This window comes from Neolamprologus brichardi, chromosome 14, assembly GCF_056152115.1.
Source record: "Neolamprologus brichardi isolate AB-2024 chromosome 14, ASM5615211v1, whole genome shotgun sequence".
Lineage (NCBI taxonomy): Eukaryota > Metazoa > Chordata > Actinopteri > Cichliformes > Cichlidae > Neolamprologus > Neolamprologus brichardi.
Window position 1 is genome coordinate 10,217,806 of NC_142117.1, and position 16,291 is coordinate 10,234,096.

Sequence of the window (16,291 nt, forward strand, 5' to 3'; positions counted from 1 at the left end):
GGTGGTGAGGTTGAGTGGAGGGAGGGACAAAGGGAAGAATATCCCACTGCATGTTAATCAAACTCACACTTGTACAGGTGGGAAAATACTGTGCATACATTGTTCTTGCAGTGAGAATAAAGTGTTATATACTATCTTACTGTACAGGATGTGTGTGTCTGTGTGTCTGGGTGTGTGGTGTTAACAGTGAGTGGTCGCCAGCTTGTCTGCTGTGACCCAGGTTATTAGGACTGAGCATCTCCACTGCTCACCTACCTACACACACACACACACACACACACACACACACACATACACACACACACACATCTTGCACAGTAAGAGAGTATATAACACTTTATTCTCACTGCAAGAACAAAGCTCACTGCACACACACACACACACACACACACACACACACACACACACACACACACACACACACACACACAAAGACTGTAGCTGTCCATGACTCTTCACCCACTGCCCCTTTTGATTGTTTGGGTGTGTGCAAGCTTCACGTTGCTCCTTGTTCTACTTAAAGCCTTCCTCTTTCGACTCACATGCCTGGGGTTTTGACTTTTCTGCTAATACTGGACCTCCTCTTGTCCTTCACCTTTAACCCCTCCCTATGTCCTCCATCTTTGTTCTTCCCCTTTGCTCTGACTCAGTCTTGGAGAGGAGTTTTATAAGGAGGCCATCGAACACTGTCGCAGCTACAATGCCCGTCTGTGTGCAGAGCGCTCCATGCGGCTCCCTTTCCTGGACTCCCAGACTGGGGTGGCCCAGAGCAACTGCTACATCTGGATGGAGAAGAACCACCGTGGACCAGGTTTGTGTATGTGTGTGTGTGTTTTTTAGTGTTTTTACCCACCAGAGTGTTCTTTCTCTTCTTCTCCTGTGTGTGTGTATGCCAGCTGTTGTGCTACACGAACTGTTCTCTCCAGTCGCTCATCACGCTTCTTCCTTCCTTCCATCCTCTGCTCTGCTTGTTTCTGTCTTTCCTTTTCATGCCTCCTACCTCTCACACCTCAACTTTTTCCCCCCAAAGGGTGTTTCCTCATTGCTTTTTCCTTCTCTGTAACATCAGTGTATTTTGGCACTGAATCAGACACCCCTGTAGGCGATGTTACGCCGCTGGCACCAGCTATTCCAGAGACAACACACTTATGTGCGTGTAGTTTTGTGTAATGCCTGATGCATTAACCATTTTGGTTTGTACAATTTATTTATTTAGTTTTTGCTTTCTGTGTGAGTCACTTTCAGATAAAACTTTATTTTCAATAAAGTTTAATCCAAATTAGAATTGAACTCACTTATTGAATTTTTAAAATAATTTTGAATTTTTATTTTGTGTTAGTAGATTTAAAGTTGTTTTTCTTTGTTTAATTTCACTACTTTTTGTTACTGGCCAAATAACTTTGAACAAAATTGCCACATTTTCTAAAACCACCAAACAAAACTTCATTGTTTATTGGATATTTTACACACGCACATTAACCCAACACAGCTCCATCATACTTTTCTTTGGAGTGGTTTGGTCACACTGAGATCCAATAAGTACTATTATAGCATCCAATGGTGCACAGAGGACACAATATGATTTTTCCTGTAGTGTCACATACCCATACCAACATTTGTGGCCACATTAGCTGGCATCAGGGCTGTAGAGTGGTGAATGACAGTTAAATAAGCTACATTTTGTAGTTTAGTGGTAGTTCAAGTAGTTAAAGACGACATGAAACACTAAACATATAAAGGCTAATTTACACCACTGAGCCCTCCTCAAAACTGATATACAGGGTGGACCATTTATATGGATACACTGTAATAAAATGGGAATGGTTGGTGATATTAAAGTCCTGTTTGTGGCACATTAGTATATGTGAGGGGGCAAACTCCTCAAGATGGGTGGTGACCATGGTGGCCATTTAGAAGTCGGCCATCTTGGATACAACTTTTGTTTTTTCAATAGGAAGAGGGCCATGTGACACATCAAAGTTATTGGTAATGTCACAAGAAAAACAATGGTGTGCTTGGTTTCAACGTAGCTTTATTCTTTCATGAGTTATTTACAAGTTTCTGACCACTTATAAAATGTGTTTAGTGTGCTGCCCATTGTGTTGGATTGTCAATGCAACCTTCTTCTCCCACTCTTCACACACTGATAGCAACACCGCAGGAGAAATGCCAGCACAGGCATCCAGTATCCGTAGTTTCAGGTGCTGCACATCTCGTATCTTCACACCATAGACAATTGCCTTCAGATGACCCCAAAGATAAAAGTCTAAGGGGGTCAGATCGGGAGACCTTGGGGGCCATTCAACCAATCCACTTTCCAGGAAACTGTTCATCTAGGAATGCTCGGACCTGGCACCCATAATGTGGTAGTGCACCATCTTGCTGGAAAAACTCAGGGAACGTGCCAGCTTCAGTGCATAAAGAGGGAAACACATCATCATGTAGCAATTTCAAATATCCAGTGGCCTTGAGGTTTCCATTGATGAAGAATGGACCCGCTATCGTTGTACCCCATATACCACACCAAACCATCACTTTTGTTGTTCCAACAGTCTTGGAGGGAACATAACCCATCCAATGTGGGTTAGTGTCAGACCAATAGCGGTGGTTTTGTTTGTCAACTTCACCATTCACATAAAAGTTTGCCTCATCACTGAACAAAATCTTCTGCGTGAACTGAGGGTCCTGTTCCAATTTTTGTTTTGCCCATTCTGCAAATTCTGTGCGCCGATCTGGGTCATCCTAGTTGAGATGCTGCAGTAGCTGGAGTTTGTAAGGGGGCCATTTGTGAGTAGCTAATATCCGCCGAAGGGATGTTCGACTAATGCCACTCTCCAGTGACATGCAGCGAGTGCTACGCTGTGGGCTCTTGCTGATTGAAGCTAGGACAGCCACTGATGTTTCTTCATTAGTGACAGTTTTCTTGCGTCCACATTTTGGCAAATCCAACACTGAACCAGTTTCACGAAACTTAGCAAGCAGTTTGCTAACTGTAGCATGGGAGATGGGTGGTCTCGTTGGGTGTCTTGCATTGAAATCTGCTGCAATGACCCGGTTACTGCGTTCACCAGATATCAACACAATTTCGATCCGCTCCTCACGTGTTAACCTCTTCGACATGTCAATGGCTGTGAACAAAGAGAAACTTGAAAATAACTCATGAAAGAATAAAGGTACGTTGAAACCAAGCACACCATTGTTTTTCTTGTGACATTACCAATAACTTTGATGTGTCACATGGCCCTCTTCCTATTGAAAAAACAAAAGTTGTATCCAAGATGGCCGACTTCTAAATGGCCACCATGGTCACCACCCATCTTGAGGAGTTTGCCCCCTCACATATACTAATGTGCCACAAACAGGACTTTAATATCACCAACCATTCCCATGTTATTATGGTGTATCCATATAAATGGCCCACCCTGTAGATATAACTCTGTGAAACTGGATTTAAAAAAAACAAGCGCTTAACATTTTTAAAAAATGTTTAGCACCATCTTCTGACATCATGTGGTTGGTTGGTTGTGGTTAATAGCCTTACATTAGAGCAGTGTTTCCCAACCTTTTGGAGCCACGGCACGTAGCACACAGCACACCACCAAACAAAAAATTTCACAAAAAACATTGACAAAAAACATGCACCAGCTATAGCGGCTATAGTTTGTTCCCAATATACCATTTTTGCTTTCTTCTGACTACTACTCATGCTAGAACCTTCATCTGGGTTGGACTTTTCTCCAGGACCCAGGTCAGATTGACTACTTTTGCTTTTCAAGTATTTATCTATTGCTGTTACACCCTGCATTGTCGCATGACAATGTAATTTCTTCTTCATCTTCTTCTGTTTAATTGGCAGTTGGCAACCCATTTAATTGGCGCAAGAAGTTGTACTGCCCTCTAGTGGAAGAGAATGTAGTAATTGTTTTGCCCGTTACGCTGGTCGCTTAGAGTACCAATCAGGTGAAACCAGATATTCTTCCACGGGACACCTGATCATTTCTCACGGCATTCCTTTGCGCACAGTGGTTGGGAAACACTGAGCTAGTTAACATAAGCTAATATAAGTCTATTATCATCAACCAACCACATGACGTCACGTTCCGTACTGACAGAAGATGGCGCTAAACATGTTTTTAAAACTTTAAGCACCTATTTCTTAAATCCAGCTTCACAGACAGAGTTGCATCTATGTCGGTTTTTGAGAGCAGGGCTCCATGGTGTAAATTAGTGTTTCATGTCATCTTTAAAAACACACAAAACAGTCAAAAGTAATCTAACTACTGAAAGCACAACTTGGGTCATAAAAGAAAACAGGATATTTTTTTATTTTCAGTTTTAATTTGACCATTTGCAAGTTTCCACTCTAAGTACATCACTTTCACTAGTTATGGCCTCTCCTGATTTTATCCTGTCCGCTCTGAAGACATGCCCGGGTTAGTTAGCTGAGGGTCTTTTGTTGTATTATATTTTTCTTATATCACATGTACATTTATCGTTTTTTATAAGCACCCATTCACACCCAGTCACAGAAGCACCTTTTTTAAATGTTTTTTTTGCCTAAGTGCTTTCTGTCTCACATTCACACTCCGGTGAATGCAGCAGAGCAACTTGGGTTCAGTATCTATCTGTATACTATACTGGAGCAGCCAGGGATTGAACCATTAACCTTTGGATTACTAGATGACCTACTCCACCTCATGAGATGAGCTGCTCTAGCCCTCTTCAAAACAGTTTCTATTCAGAGCAGTTTCCCAAGAACACCAACTTTCGGATGAATTACTACGAGATCAGGTTGACACATAAATGTAGGGGTACATTCACAGGGGTCACTGGTGGTCACAAGATGGTAACAGTAGGTAACACCAATGGCCAGTGGTCCCTCTAGAGTTTCCTCAACAAGGCCATTTGGGCTAAAGGCTCACAACACCCAGTAATGATAGTACCAGTGATGAATGTACTGAAGTACAGTTATGTTATATAATGTATTTTGTCTTTATTTATTTGTTATACTGTTTTCTCCTTCTACTTCACTGTGTATTTGCAAGTTACAACTCGTACAATTTATTTTAGGTCTTATTTTGCCGAATATAAAAATAAATCTTCCAATAAATGTATTATAGATAAAGTGACACAGCAGTATATAAGTAATTAGCTGTAATATAAATATTATATACACAGAATACACAGAATACTGCATAATTAATACTTGAAGTAAAACTTTTGCACTGTTATTTAAGGATGAAGACTTTTACTTAAAGGGTGTAATGCCTATTTCACTACTATTTAAAGCAGAAGAATAAGAATAAATGTTTAGTTCTTATGCAATGCTACCTTTTCTGTAACACCATCTGTGTCGGAGCACTGCTCTGCACACGAGCTCTCGAGATAAACTAAAATAACAAACCTGAATAAATAAATGCGAAATGTTGTAAAATATAAAATGTGTTAGCGTTTAGCACCGCTGTGTCTAGAGTCGCTCACAGTCTCTGGATGTGGGCTGTCTAGTTAATGATGTAAAACACCAAAATTAGTTACTTGGTAATTTATTCCAGCACATCAGACTTTGACATGCCAGAATTATGATTATTTAATAACCTACTTTCCTTCATGTACTAATTAATGTATCAATCATGCCAGTATGTGTGTTCCTCTGTATTTCAGGTCACGCTCCGGGCCAGTTGTACACATACCCCGCTCGCTGCTGGCGCAAGAAGAGACGGCTAAACATCTTGGAGGACCCGCGGCTTGTACCGATCGAGTTCAAGATAGGTGAGTAGGAAATGGGATGAACAGAAACACTTGAAAGAAACTGCAGAATATCTCAACTATGTTAGGTGTGGTAGACATTGCTTCAATGAAATTGAATTAAATTCAGAGTCACACAGAACATCTCTTTTCTTTGAAAACTTTTTGGATGTTATTGTATAACTAACTTCAGTAGAGTGATCATATTTGTAGAAAACTTTAACCTCATACTTAAGTAACTTGGATATTTTCTTATTTTACCAACATTTTACAGCAATTGGTTAATGCTTTGAGAAAATTTAAAAACAGCAATTTTCCACAAGTGTTATACAATCATGTGACGCTAAAATGGCCATGATCATTTCAGCCTCTGTGCCGTAGAGATGCTAAAAGTCACTGCAGTTTCATGAACAAGCCAAATTTTGTGTCCTCGGGGCTCTGTCAGCTCGACTGTGCACGCCAGCGTGAAGTCGTGCTCTCTGCTGCTTTCTGATTGTAATCGTCTCGTTCCACAGACTACGAGGCATCTTTAAAGAAGGAGGGGGGGATCCCAGACGGTCCTGTGCTGGAGTCGCTGCTTGCTGGGGAAACCCTGGACAAGAAAGTAGAAACCAAGGAAGAAGAGCCCATGAGCGAGTGTCAGGTGAGACGCTGCTTCCTCTTTCCTCAGTCGTTTCTCTCTCTGTAGTTCTTTGTTGCTCTCCACGTCTTGTTGTTTTCTTCTCATGTCAGGCTGTCTGTCTTTTTTTAATCCATCTGTGTTTGCGTTTCTTTGTCTGTCTATGCCTTTTTGTGTGTGCGCGTCTCTCTCGCTCTCTCGGAGTGTGCGTTTTGGCGGTGACATGGGCTCCTGCGGCTCCTGACAGCATGTGCGTGTTTCCCATCACTGCACTTGTGGCTTGTTGTTTTACGGGGATCCCGCTCAGTTGTTTCACAGACCAACTTTGAAAATGGTTTTCCTTTTTTTCTTCTTTACATTAAAAGGAAACATAACTTATGTGCAAAAACTTAATGCTCATCTGTCTGGAGCATTTCACCAGCTCGAGGCTGCCGCTGTTGAACTCTCACGGACAGCTAATCAATCAGCAGTTGAGTGAATAGCGCTCACAGTGGCCCTTTGAGAGCTGGAGTCGTGTTTAGGGCCTCTAATCCGGGGCTTCCCCCAACTCGTGCTCTTTAGCAGGCAGGCGTTATACCGTGTGTCCCATCAAACACTCAACTGTCAGCTTTTTACACTTTTCTTACTACAATATTTGAGCTCAGTGTCTGTGATATTCCACACATGAATATATTTGAAAAAAGCTGGTGTCTTTGTTAAAATAGATGTTTAGTCCTACTGAAGCTCTTGCTAATAGAACGCTAAAAGCCTCTCATCCAAGAGGGGCACTCCACTGATTTTACGCATAGTCTTCAGTTTATTCATCACAATGGACTCTGCACAGCCTGTGAAGTTTCTAATGAATAGGCTGTAATGCATACTCAAGTGAAGCTTTTTGGGGGATTTAGGACACAAAGGAGTTTGGTAAAACAAGCTATCAAGTTTTAATATAGGAAGTGGAAGTATGTTTTTGTTGGCTGACCCAAAAGGAAGGGTATGTCTGACACTTCTGCCTGCCTTTGCTCATTCTGTTATGCCCCCCTTTGCCCAGTTTTATTCGATTTTCATGATCTACCTGTTTAATTGAGAAAATTGTGATTCAAATGTTGTCATATTTTATTGCAGCAAAACGGTGAAAGTATTGGTTATGTTCAGTGTTAATAGTGCTTTCATGCTGGGATCATCCAAACAAGTTAAAAACAGCAGGAAAGTGCGCAATTTAATTTAAACATACGGGCTCATGCAGGGTAAAAGGAAAAATAAATGACTTAAGTGATAAAAGGAAAGGAAACTAACCTGTATGACAGTCCATCTCTCCAATTCTGTTTCTATATCTCACCAACAGAAGCTGCTTGTTGGGGATTTCCCTCATGAGCTGGAGGCGGACGACATGGATGAAGATGTTCCGAAACGCAAGAACCGTACCAAAGCACGAGTAAGGAAACAGGGACATTTCAGTCTTTTCCACAGAAATTACTTACTTGTTAATGTGGAAGAGCAGAATCAGGAAAAAAACAAATGACCTAGTCTGAGCTCAGAGATATCAGCTCTGAATCTGTGACCTGTCTGTAAGACATAAAGGCACGCAGTGCTGGAGACGTGACAGTGTATAAGGAATGATTACTGGAAACTTCACATAAGTGTAAAATATAAGTCTTTTCGTGCTTTCTCTGTGTACCAGACTTTGAAGTGAAGTGTCATTACACAAAACTAGAAGGTATTGCAAATAAATGCAAACAGATACAGTGATTAAAATCATGCTGGGAAGACCTCTTTTATAACATCTTTGATTAGATCAGACAGGTCTGTGGTTTCCCGACACTCTTTTTGGGCATCCTATGGGAAGATAATCAAGTGTTAGCAATGCATTCTGAAAGTCACCACACACAAACTCTCTCTCTCTCTCTCTCTCTCTCTCTCTCTCTCTCTCTCACACACACACACACACACACACACACACACACACACACACACACACACACACACACACACACACACACACGCTTACACATACACCAGGGTTGCTAATTGGAACTGTTGCTCCCCTGCTAGGTGTCATCAGCCCCCTCCTGCTGGAAGTGGAGCTTTACACTGAGAGCAGATGATTAGAATGCAAACGTGTGTGTGTGTGTGTGTGTGTGTGTGTGTGTGTGTGTGTGTGTGTATTGTGAAACAGTGAGTGAGGAGTGTGCTGCTATGCTGTCTTTATTGTGTATGAGTGTACAAAACTTAGTACATAATAAGCGTGGAAGTTCAAACTTTTATGATTATATTACATGTATTTTTACAAGTGTGTGTGTGTGTGTGTTCTCTGCAGGCCTATGGTGTTGGGGGCATGAGAAAGAGACAAGAGCTGCCTGCCATTGAAGACAGAGACAAGCCTTATGTCTGTGACAGTGAGCGTCACATTTTCTATGGATTCATTTAAGTTTCTCCTTTCTCGTTTCTTCTTGCAAACGTAGATAAATCTAATATTATACACTGCGTGTGTGTTCCAGTCTGCGGGAAGCGCTATAAGAACCGCCCAGGGCTGAGTTACCACTACACTCACACACACCTGGCAGATGAGGAGGGTGAAGAAGACTCAGAGCGACACACGCTACCCTTCCAACGCAAGAACAACCACAAGCGTGAGTCTGCACTTATCTGTCTGTCCATTTGCAGGTTGTTGTGGAGAGTTTTCAGAATATTTGTATTCAAAACAGACTAAGTATAAAAGATTTTCAGGGTCATACCAACCATCCTTCATAATCACAGCTGATTGCCTTGAAGTTACCCCAGTGGCATTAGGGATGAGTACAGTGCTGACAAAGCCAAGTCCAGTGTGCACTTGTGTGCATTTTATAATAAGATTTAAGCTGATTTTTCAGCTTTCTCTTATTCACATTTTAGAACCTTTTTCAACCCCGGTCAAACAATGTGAGCTTCCTTAGTAGAAGAAAAAGGGATTAAACGTGCATTATAGGACACACTACACCCTGCAGTGGGACTGAAAGTTTGCACTAGTTTGAGTCTGATGGACGCAGATTGTCACACTTTTGTTCTCTGTTAACTTCAAGTCTACAGAACGTGGCACATGACACTTCAATATTAGCATGACTGCCCTGAGGCAAAGTTAGCCCTAGGGTAATTTTGCTCTTTTTCTTTTCTTGCAATGTTTAACCTTTCAGGGATTTGGCTGCTGTAGCCCTGAGCTAATGTCACTGTCAGACCTCATTCAAACTTCTACTATTACCACTGTATCAATACTGTATAGAAACTTTTCAGAAGTGACAAGATAGCTATTTCTGAATGTACAAATGCATCATTATAATGTAGCATACTTGCTATTCATAGGGCGGGTTGAGGGAACACCAAAACAAGCACATGATCATCAGTCATGTCAGTCGCAATGATGAATGTCTATTTGAAATAAAGCACAACCACAGTGTTTATTATAAGCAAAACAACAGATACAGTTTTGTATATGTTGATTGTGTGCCTGTGATTTGTGCCTGGCCTGCTACCTGCTTTCAGAACGTGCACACAAAGACCAGTCGCTGTGAGGTTCCTGCCACGAATCTGGGTTTGACAAACTTTAGCAGGAGCTGAAGTTGTTGCTTTTACATGTTTCATTTACTCCTGCAGCTTTGTATGGTTTCCTGCAGCAGCAGGATCAATACGTGCACCTGAGACAATGTTCATTTTTCACATGGGACACAGCAGGGACATAATTATTAATTATTTCCAACACATAGAAAGGATGGGTCATGACGTGTGAACTGTTGATCTCTTCGGTAAAGTTCAAAACATTGTTCTTAAATTCTCAATCACTATTTGCAGTTGTGATTTTATGAATAACTGTGAGCCTGGGTGTTTACCGTGACTAATCTTAGCACAAAAAGTGAGGACATTTGTTTTCGGTCGATCCTTTTGTTGTTGTAACAATGCTTGTCTAATCGATGCAATGAATCTTATACTGTTGGAAAGCCTGTGTATTTCCCCTTACATGGTGCCGGATTTGAAAATTAATTTGCGGGTTGAGCAGCAGAGTTGCCAACTTGCCAGGTCTTCTCTGTCAACGTCAAACAGCTTCTGCTATTCACTAGCTGGGACCACATCCTCATTTTAGGTTTGACAGCATTTCTAGTAGTTAATGGCAGATGGCTTGAACATGAATTGAGGCTGTGGGTAGAGGAAGGCTTCAGTGGTAGAGGCTCCCAGGCTGGGTAGATCCCCATGTACTAAGGAGTAGTGAATGAACTGAAAAAGGGGAGGGAGGGTGGCGTAATATATAGAGAACCGGAAGGGTATGAAGGTGTGGTCCCAATCCTGAAATTCAGATAAGTTATCTCCTATTGACTCTTGTTTTGAGCTCCTGGTACCCAAGATGGTGACAATTAGGAGCCTGATTGCTGCCTGATAGTGGTCAGCTGGTGTCTGCTCCAAGCATGCCAAGTTTGACTGATCTGAATAGGGCCTGTGGCATAGAGCAACTTTAAGATGATGCTCTGTAAAACCAAGATGCAGCATTATTTGGAGCGAGCACTAGTGCCATATAACAGTTGATATCAGATATAGGCTGTGGAGTGGGTGTCCCAAGAAGACTGTGTTTCCTCAACCTGTCCACATTTAGGAACCGCAATCTTCTACAGATTTACAGTCAAGGTGTGGAGGGTGATTTGGCCGACAGTTCTTAATCCAGAACAGACTGAACATAGCCACAGAGAAGATTTGGCAACTTTTTCATTAGAGCAATACTCACATACTCAACTCTGCTGCTCAACCCACAAATTGTCCTCACAAACATGGCACTATTTAAGTGGAAATAATCAGACTTTTCAACAGCGTAAGATTTATTGGGAAGAATGGGACCAGATGGTAATAATGACAGCACATTTAACACATTTATTGTGAGATCAAGACAAATTAGATATGTTATCACATAGAGACTGTTTTGTGTGTTTCTGACAACATTAAAAAAAGAACTTTACACTTGTGATAGACTTACACCATGCCATCTCTCTTTATGATTTCAAGAGTTAAAGTAGCAATTCATCTACTTAAATTCACCAACTAAAAATGAGTACTTAGTCAAAAAAGGTCTAATTCATGCATCCATTTGTAAGGGGCATTGGGAGATCTGACCAGGATACTGAAAGTTAGAGAAATGAAATTACCCAGACTGTAAAGGTTCTTCTACCCAACCATCATCTATCTTACTTAATCGTATACCTCAGCCTTTGCTGTGAATGCATATCAGTTGTTAATGAGCTTTTAACTGATCAATTTTAAAGAGGTGCTAGTTTACAAGTCATACTACAGTAAGGAACATTTCCATCACACTCTTTAGACATCAACTTTTAGTGTATGTACATTTTATTTTACAGGATGCAATATGGCTGCAGCTATCAAGGGCCTAATGAGGATCTCTTAATGCAGTGGTCCATAATATCATGAGGTAGTAATGATGATAGCGCTCGCTAATGCCTTCAGCTCTTCTTGAAGAGAATGTCGACAGCTATGCTGGGTTACAGATGAAATTTTATTTCAGACTGACTAAAGTATCTAAACCATTAACTAGCGTTTTGTGACATTCATTAGCTCCAAAATATGAACTCTAGTGTATATAGTGATTTTTTTTCCCAATTTCACAACATTCATATTTGTAGTTCTGACTGAACAAAAAGGAATTAATAACAATAAAAACAAAATAAAAAAATATGGGTAGCTGTACTGGCATCTTCCAAATTATTCTTTTTAACATTAGTATTCAACATTTTGCAATGGATGTATGCATTCCCATTCTCTGTTTGTATGGTGTGTGTATAGTAACACAAACGTTTAAGGTGGAGCGCTTAACAAACATTACATCTGCATTAGCATGGTCATTGTGAGCGCCTTTCCATGATGATGTTACAATTAAGCTTAAAGCACAAGTGTGGCCAAATGCTGTTAAAATGTCAGAGTCTAAGAAAGGAAATATAAAGTGACTAAACCCGAGTAAACACAACACAGTTAAAAGAACTTGAAATGCAAATATTTAATTCATTTTAGTTCAATTAATTTTTATTTGCATAGGAAACAAATAGAAACACCCTACAATAATACAACCCCCCCCTCCCCAACAATCAGAGAACACCCTGTGCGCAAGCACTTGGCACCAGTGGGAAGGAAAAACTCCCCTTTTAACAGGAAAAAACGTCCAGCAGAACTGAGCTCAGAGAGCAGCAGCCGTCTGCCATGACCAGTTGGGGCTTGAATATGGGAGATATGTAGTCTTGCTTGCTTGTGGCAGTTTACAACCGTGCTGCAGCGTTTTGGACTAACTGCAGTCGGCTAAGCACTGACAAATTGACACCTGAATAATGATTATTATAATAGTGAAGCTGGATCGCTCTCTTAATGTCTCCGAATCAGAGAAATTGCTTCACTTTTGCTAGTATCATAGATGGAAGAATCTAGTTTTAATGACTGTGTTAATCTATTTGTCACAAGTTAGATTATTGTTAAAAATCAATTCCAGGTTCCTCGCAAATGGTTTTTATAATTCCTTATAGGGACACTGTTGTAAAGGTTAAAACACAATGACCTCTGTTTCCTGTATGAGTATGAAAAAGGACTGGGCCAAGAATGGACCCCTGGGGGACCCCATATAAGCACAGGGTTATTGAGGAAGATGTAACCCCTACCCACATAGCAAGCTGGTCTGGCCTAGATCTGGTATCAAGCCAGCACTGCTGGCTGACTTCTGGCGTGGTAAGTGGTATGTCATCCCGATATGGGCCAGGCCTGGCATAGATGGCACTGTCTATGTGATGGCATGCCACATCTGGCCCGATTGTGGTTTGGTTTATATGGCCCAGGCTCATAGAAAACAGGTCTGGCCCAGATCTGGCATCAAGCTGGCACTTCTGACTAACTGGTGTTATGACAGAGTGTATGTCAACCAGATGTTGGCCAGGTCTGGCAATGATGGCACTGTTTATGTTCCTATTTTCCTATTTTAGTTAGAAGACCCAAGTGCCATGTTGCAATACTATACTGCTATGGTAGCCAACGTTTCAAATGCAGGTTTGACAGGTTTGTGAGTGTACACTTTATCCACTACCTAGTGACGGTTTACTCATCTTTGCTAGTGGGTGGCTGGCAAAGGAGGTACAGCAGGTCACCTACTGATCGGAAGGTTAGTGGTTCGATTCCTGGCTCCTCCAGTCTGCATGTCAAGAGTGTGAATGTGTATGAATGTAGTTAAGAAGCGCTCAATTTAGAGGAAGTGTATGAATGTGGCATGTTGTATAGAGCACTTTGAGTAATTTGGGAGAGTAGAAAAACACTATATAAGAATCAGTTCATACAGAGTTTCGTCGTGTTACTTTTGCACTATTATGTTCCGGCACATGTTGTTATTACATGGCTTGATTAAGGTACACATTAGGCTGACATCTGGGGCCAGAGCTGAAACTGTTCTGGGCCAGCACAGGACCACCAGTATGTCTGCAACTGGCCTTGTGATGGCCCATGTGTGGGCCACATCTGGCAAACGAGATCTGGGCCACTAAAGGGCTGTCATTCTTTGCGGTATGTGGGCCATGTGTAAGCACATTGTGTGGGCCAGATCTGGGCCATACCAATTTTGCTATGTGGGTAGTCTAACTGTAAAACTTCTGTTGGTTAAATAACATTTAAACCATTTTCAGCACAATTCTTTTGATTCTGAAGAAGCTGAGAGATAAGAATACCATGAAATACAATGAAATACAATATTAAAATCAGGGCTAAGGTTTTCAAAAATTACATGAATGAATACTAAAAGGACAGAATCTTCTAGGTCAGTAATTTTTATTGTTAAGAGGTCATGTAAAACTTTTAAAAGCACAGTTTCAGTGCTGTGGTGTGCTTGAAATCCAGACTTGTAGTACTGTTACAAACTGAAGCAAAGTTGTAAAGTATGTAAGGTGTTATAAAGTTTATTTTAGCTCATGCTGAAGCGTTCAGATCACAATTCTCAGAATTATATTCATTTTGGATTAATTAGACACCTTGTGAATTAAGATGCAATGCAAATGCTTCCTTCCAGTGCAGGGACCAGTGAGTCCAGCAAAGCACACATTAAACAAGCTGATTATTCGACTTTAATGAAGGAAGATTTTTTTATGCCTCAAGCCATACTTTAATCACTGTTGACTCAGCCAAACTGATTTTTTAAAATGATACGGCTGCACACCTGGTTTGGCAAATGCAGTAAACTGTAGTTTAGAAACATTTGCACGCGATGTAAACAGGCCCATCACATTTGATAACTTCAGAGAAATCATGTTCACTGTCACTGAGCTTTCACTCATTTTTCATAGAAACCACCTAAACAGGAATGTCACAGGTGTAACAAACGTAAATAATAGTCAGTTTCCTGTTGGTTTTCCAGTGAGGTTGCACATACAAAACAGAGCCCTGTTTCCCTAAAGCATTTTAAGGCCCATTGTAAGTCTGCTGACGACAGTCTTAGTAAAAAAGATGCCTTTGGGAAATGGAGCCCAGGCCCAGGCACTACATGAAGCAGTTTATTAGACTGCAGTCAATATATATGTAATTGCTTACAACCGTCTTGAACACATTATTGTGCATCATGAAAAAAGTCACACCTCTGTGGACATTTATTCTCTTTAAAACTCACCTTGGTTTCCTCTCATGCCACATTATTCCCTGTGTTATTTTTACCTATTAAATAAAATGAACTGTGAGAAGTAAGTGTGAAAATTATTGAAAACTGGCAGATTTCCCGAAGCTATAAAGGGGCCTTCTGCAAAATCTGGAGGGGCACAGGTTTGTACAGACATTATATGGCACGAGACTGTCCAGAGATCACTTTTGCAGTGTGATTCACTGAATGGTACTGTAGTATATGCAGAACGCTGCTGGCATCCCAAGCCTGCACTTAGCACAAGGCTACAACGGCTCTGCTAAACGTATCATGGGTACGATAAGAGAGCAATAAGTGCCAATGAACAACAAGTAAAGCAAATATTTAGGTTTCTATGAACAGGTTGGGAATCAGGCCTCGACTCTTGATCCTGTCAGCTGCAGCATCAAAATTGCTCGGCTTTTTTTTCTTTGGCTATTTGTTCTCATCCCCCGGACCAGTTTTCTATTGCCGTGTTCGGCGTTCAGTGTTGTCTTCTGTGTGTGTGATTTGTTTGTTTTTTGAAGACTTCTTTTAAGGACAATAGCATGCATTTATCCTACGGGAGATTGTGTTTTGGTCAGTAATCATGAGTAAATTGGCTACAGTTGTTCACAAAAAAAAGGAAAAAGAAATAGCTGTGGACATTTGAAAGAAGAGCACAGACGAATCATCCTCTTTCTTTGTTCCTCCTGGTCTTAAAACAAGCAATTTGCTCAGAATAGAGCACACAGATAAACACACAAAACACACACATCCACATTATCTGCACTGCAACAATGTCCACAGTGAAACCACGCTGCCTCAATTAATTGGCAGTGTGTGTTTTGTGTTTTTAAACTGGCCGTTTGTCTGACAGAACACAACAGTCCTTTATATATATATATATATATATATATATACATTTCTCTCTATCTATATCTTTGTGTGTGTTTCTAAAATGTGTGTGTTTGTGTGTGTGTGTGTGGCCAGGCTGCAGTATTAGGTCTCTCCAGTGGAGGAGAGCAAGAGAGACAGCATTTGAATTGTTTAATATCCCCCATTACTCCCTCCCAAGCAGTCAGAAATCACACACATGGTCACGTGAACACACACACACACAGTCAAACACACACGCATGCACGCACATGCACACGCACACGCACACGCACACGCACACGTGGCTCCAGAAAACCCAATCTTCTCTGCTGAAATGAAAAAGAAAGCTTAGCCTTTTGGTTGGTGTGTTGGTGTGTTGGTGTGTTTGTGTGTGTGTGTGTGTGTGAGAGAGAGAGAGACTCCAAATGCAC

The 16,291-nt window shown here is 41.1% G+C and overlaps 1 protein-coding gene across 2 annotated transcripts in view; it reads left to right on the forward strand.

Annotated features, from left to right (window-relative positions):
* The window catches only part of dpf1 (double PHD fingers 1), a 54,917-nt gene that overhangs the window by 13,357 nt on the left and 25,269 nt on the right, over positions 1 to 16,291 (forward strand). For both annotated transcript variants that reach the window (XM_087850787.1, XM_087850788.1), the window contains exons 3-8: positions 651 to 811; positions 5,662 to 5,769; positions 6,261 to 6,388; positions 7,689 to 7,778; positions 8,661 to 8,739; positions 8,842 to 8,973. In XM_087850787.1, the coding sequence (XP_087706913.1) occupies positions 651 to 811; positions 5,662 to 5,769; positions 6,261 to 6,388; positions 7,689 to 7,778; positions 8,661 to 8,739; positions 8,842 to 8,973 (698 nt within the window). The remainder of the gene's footprint in view (positions 1 to 650; positions 812 to 5,661; positions 5,770 to 6,260; positions 6,389 to 7,688; positions 7,779 to 8,660; positions 8,740 to 8,841; positions 8,974 to 16,291) is intronic.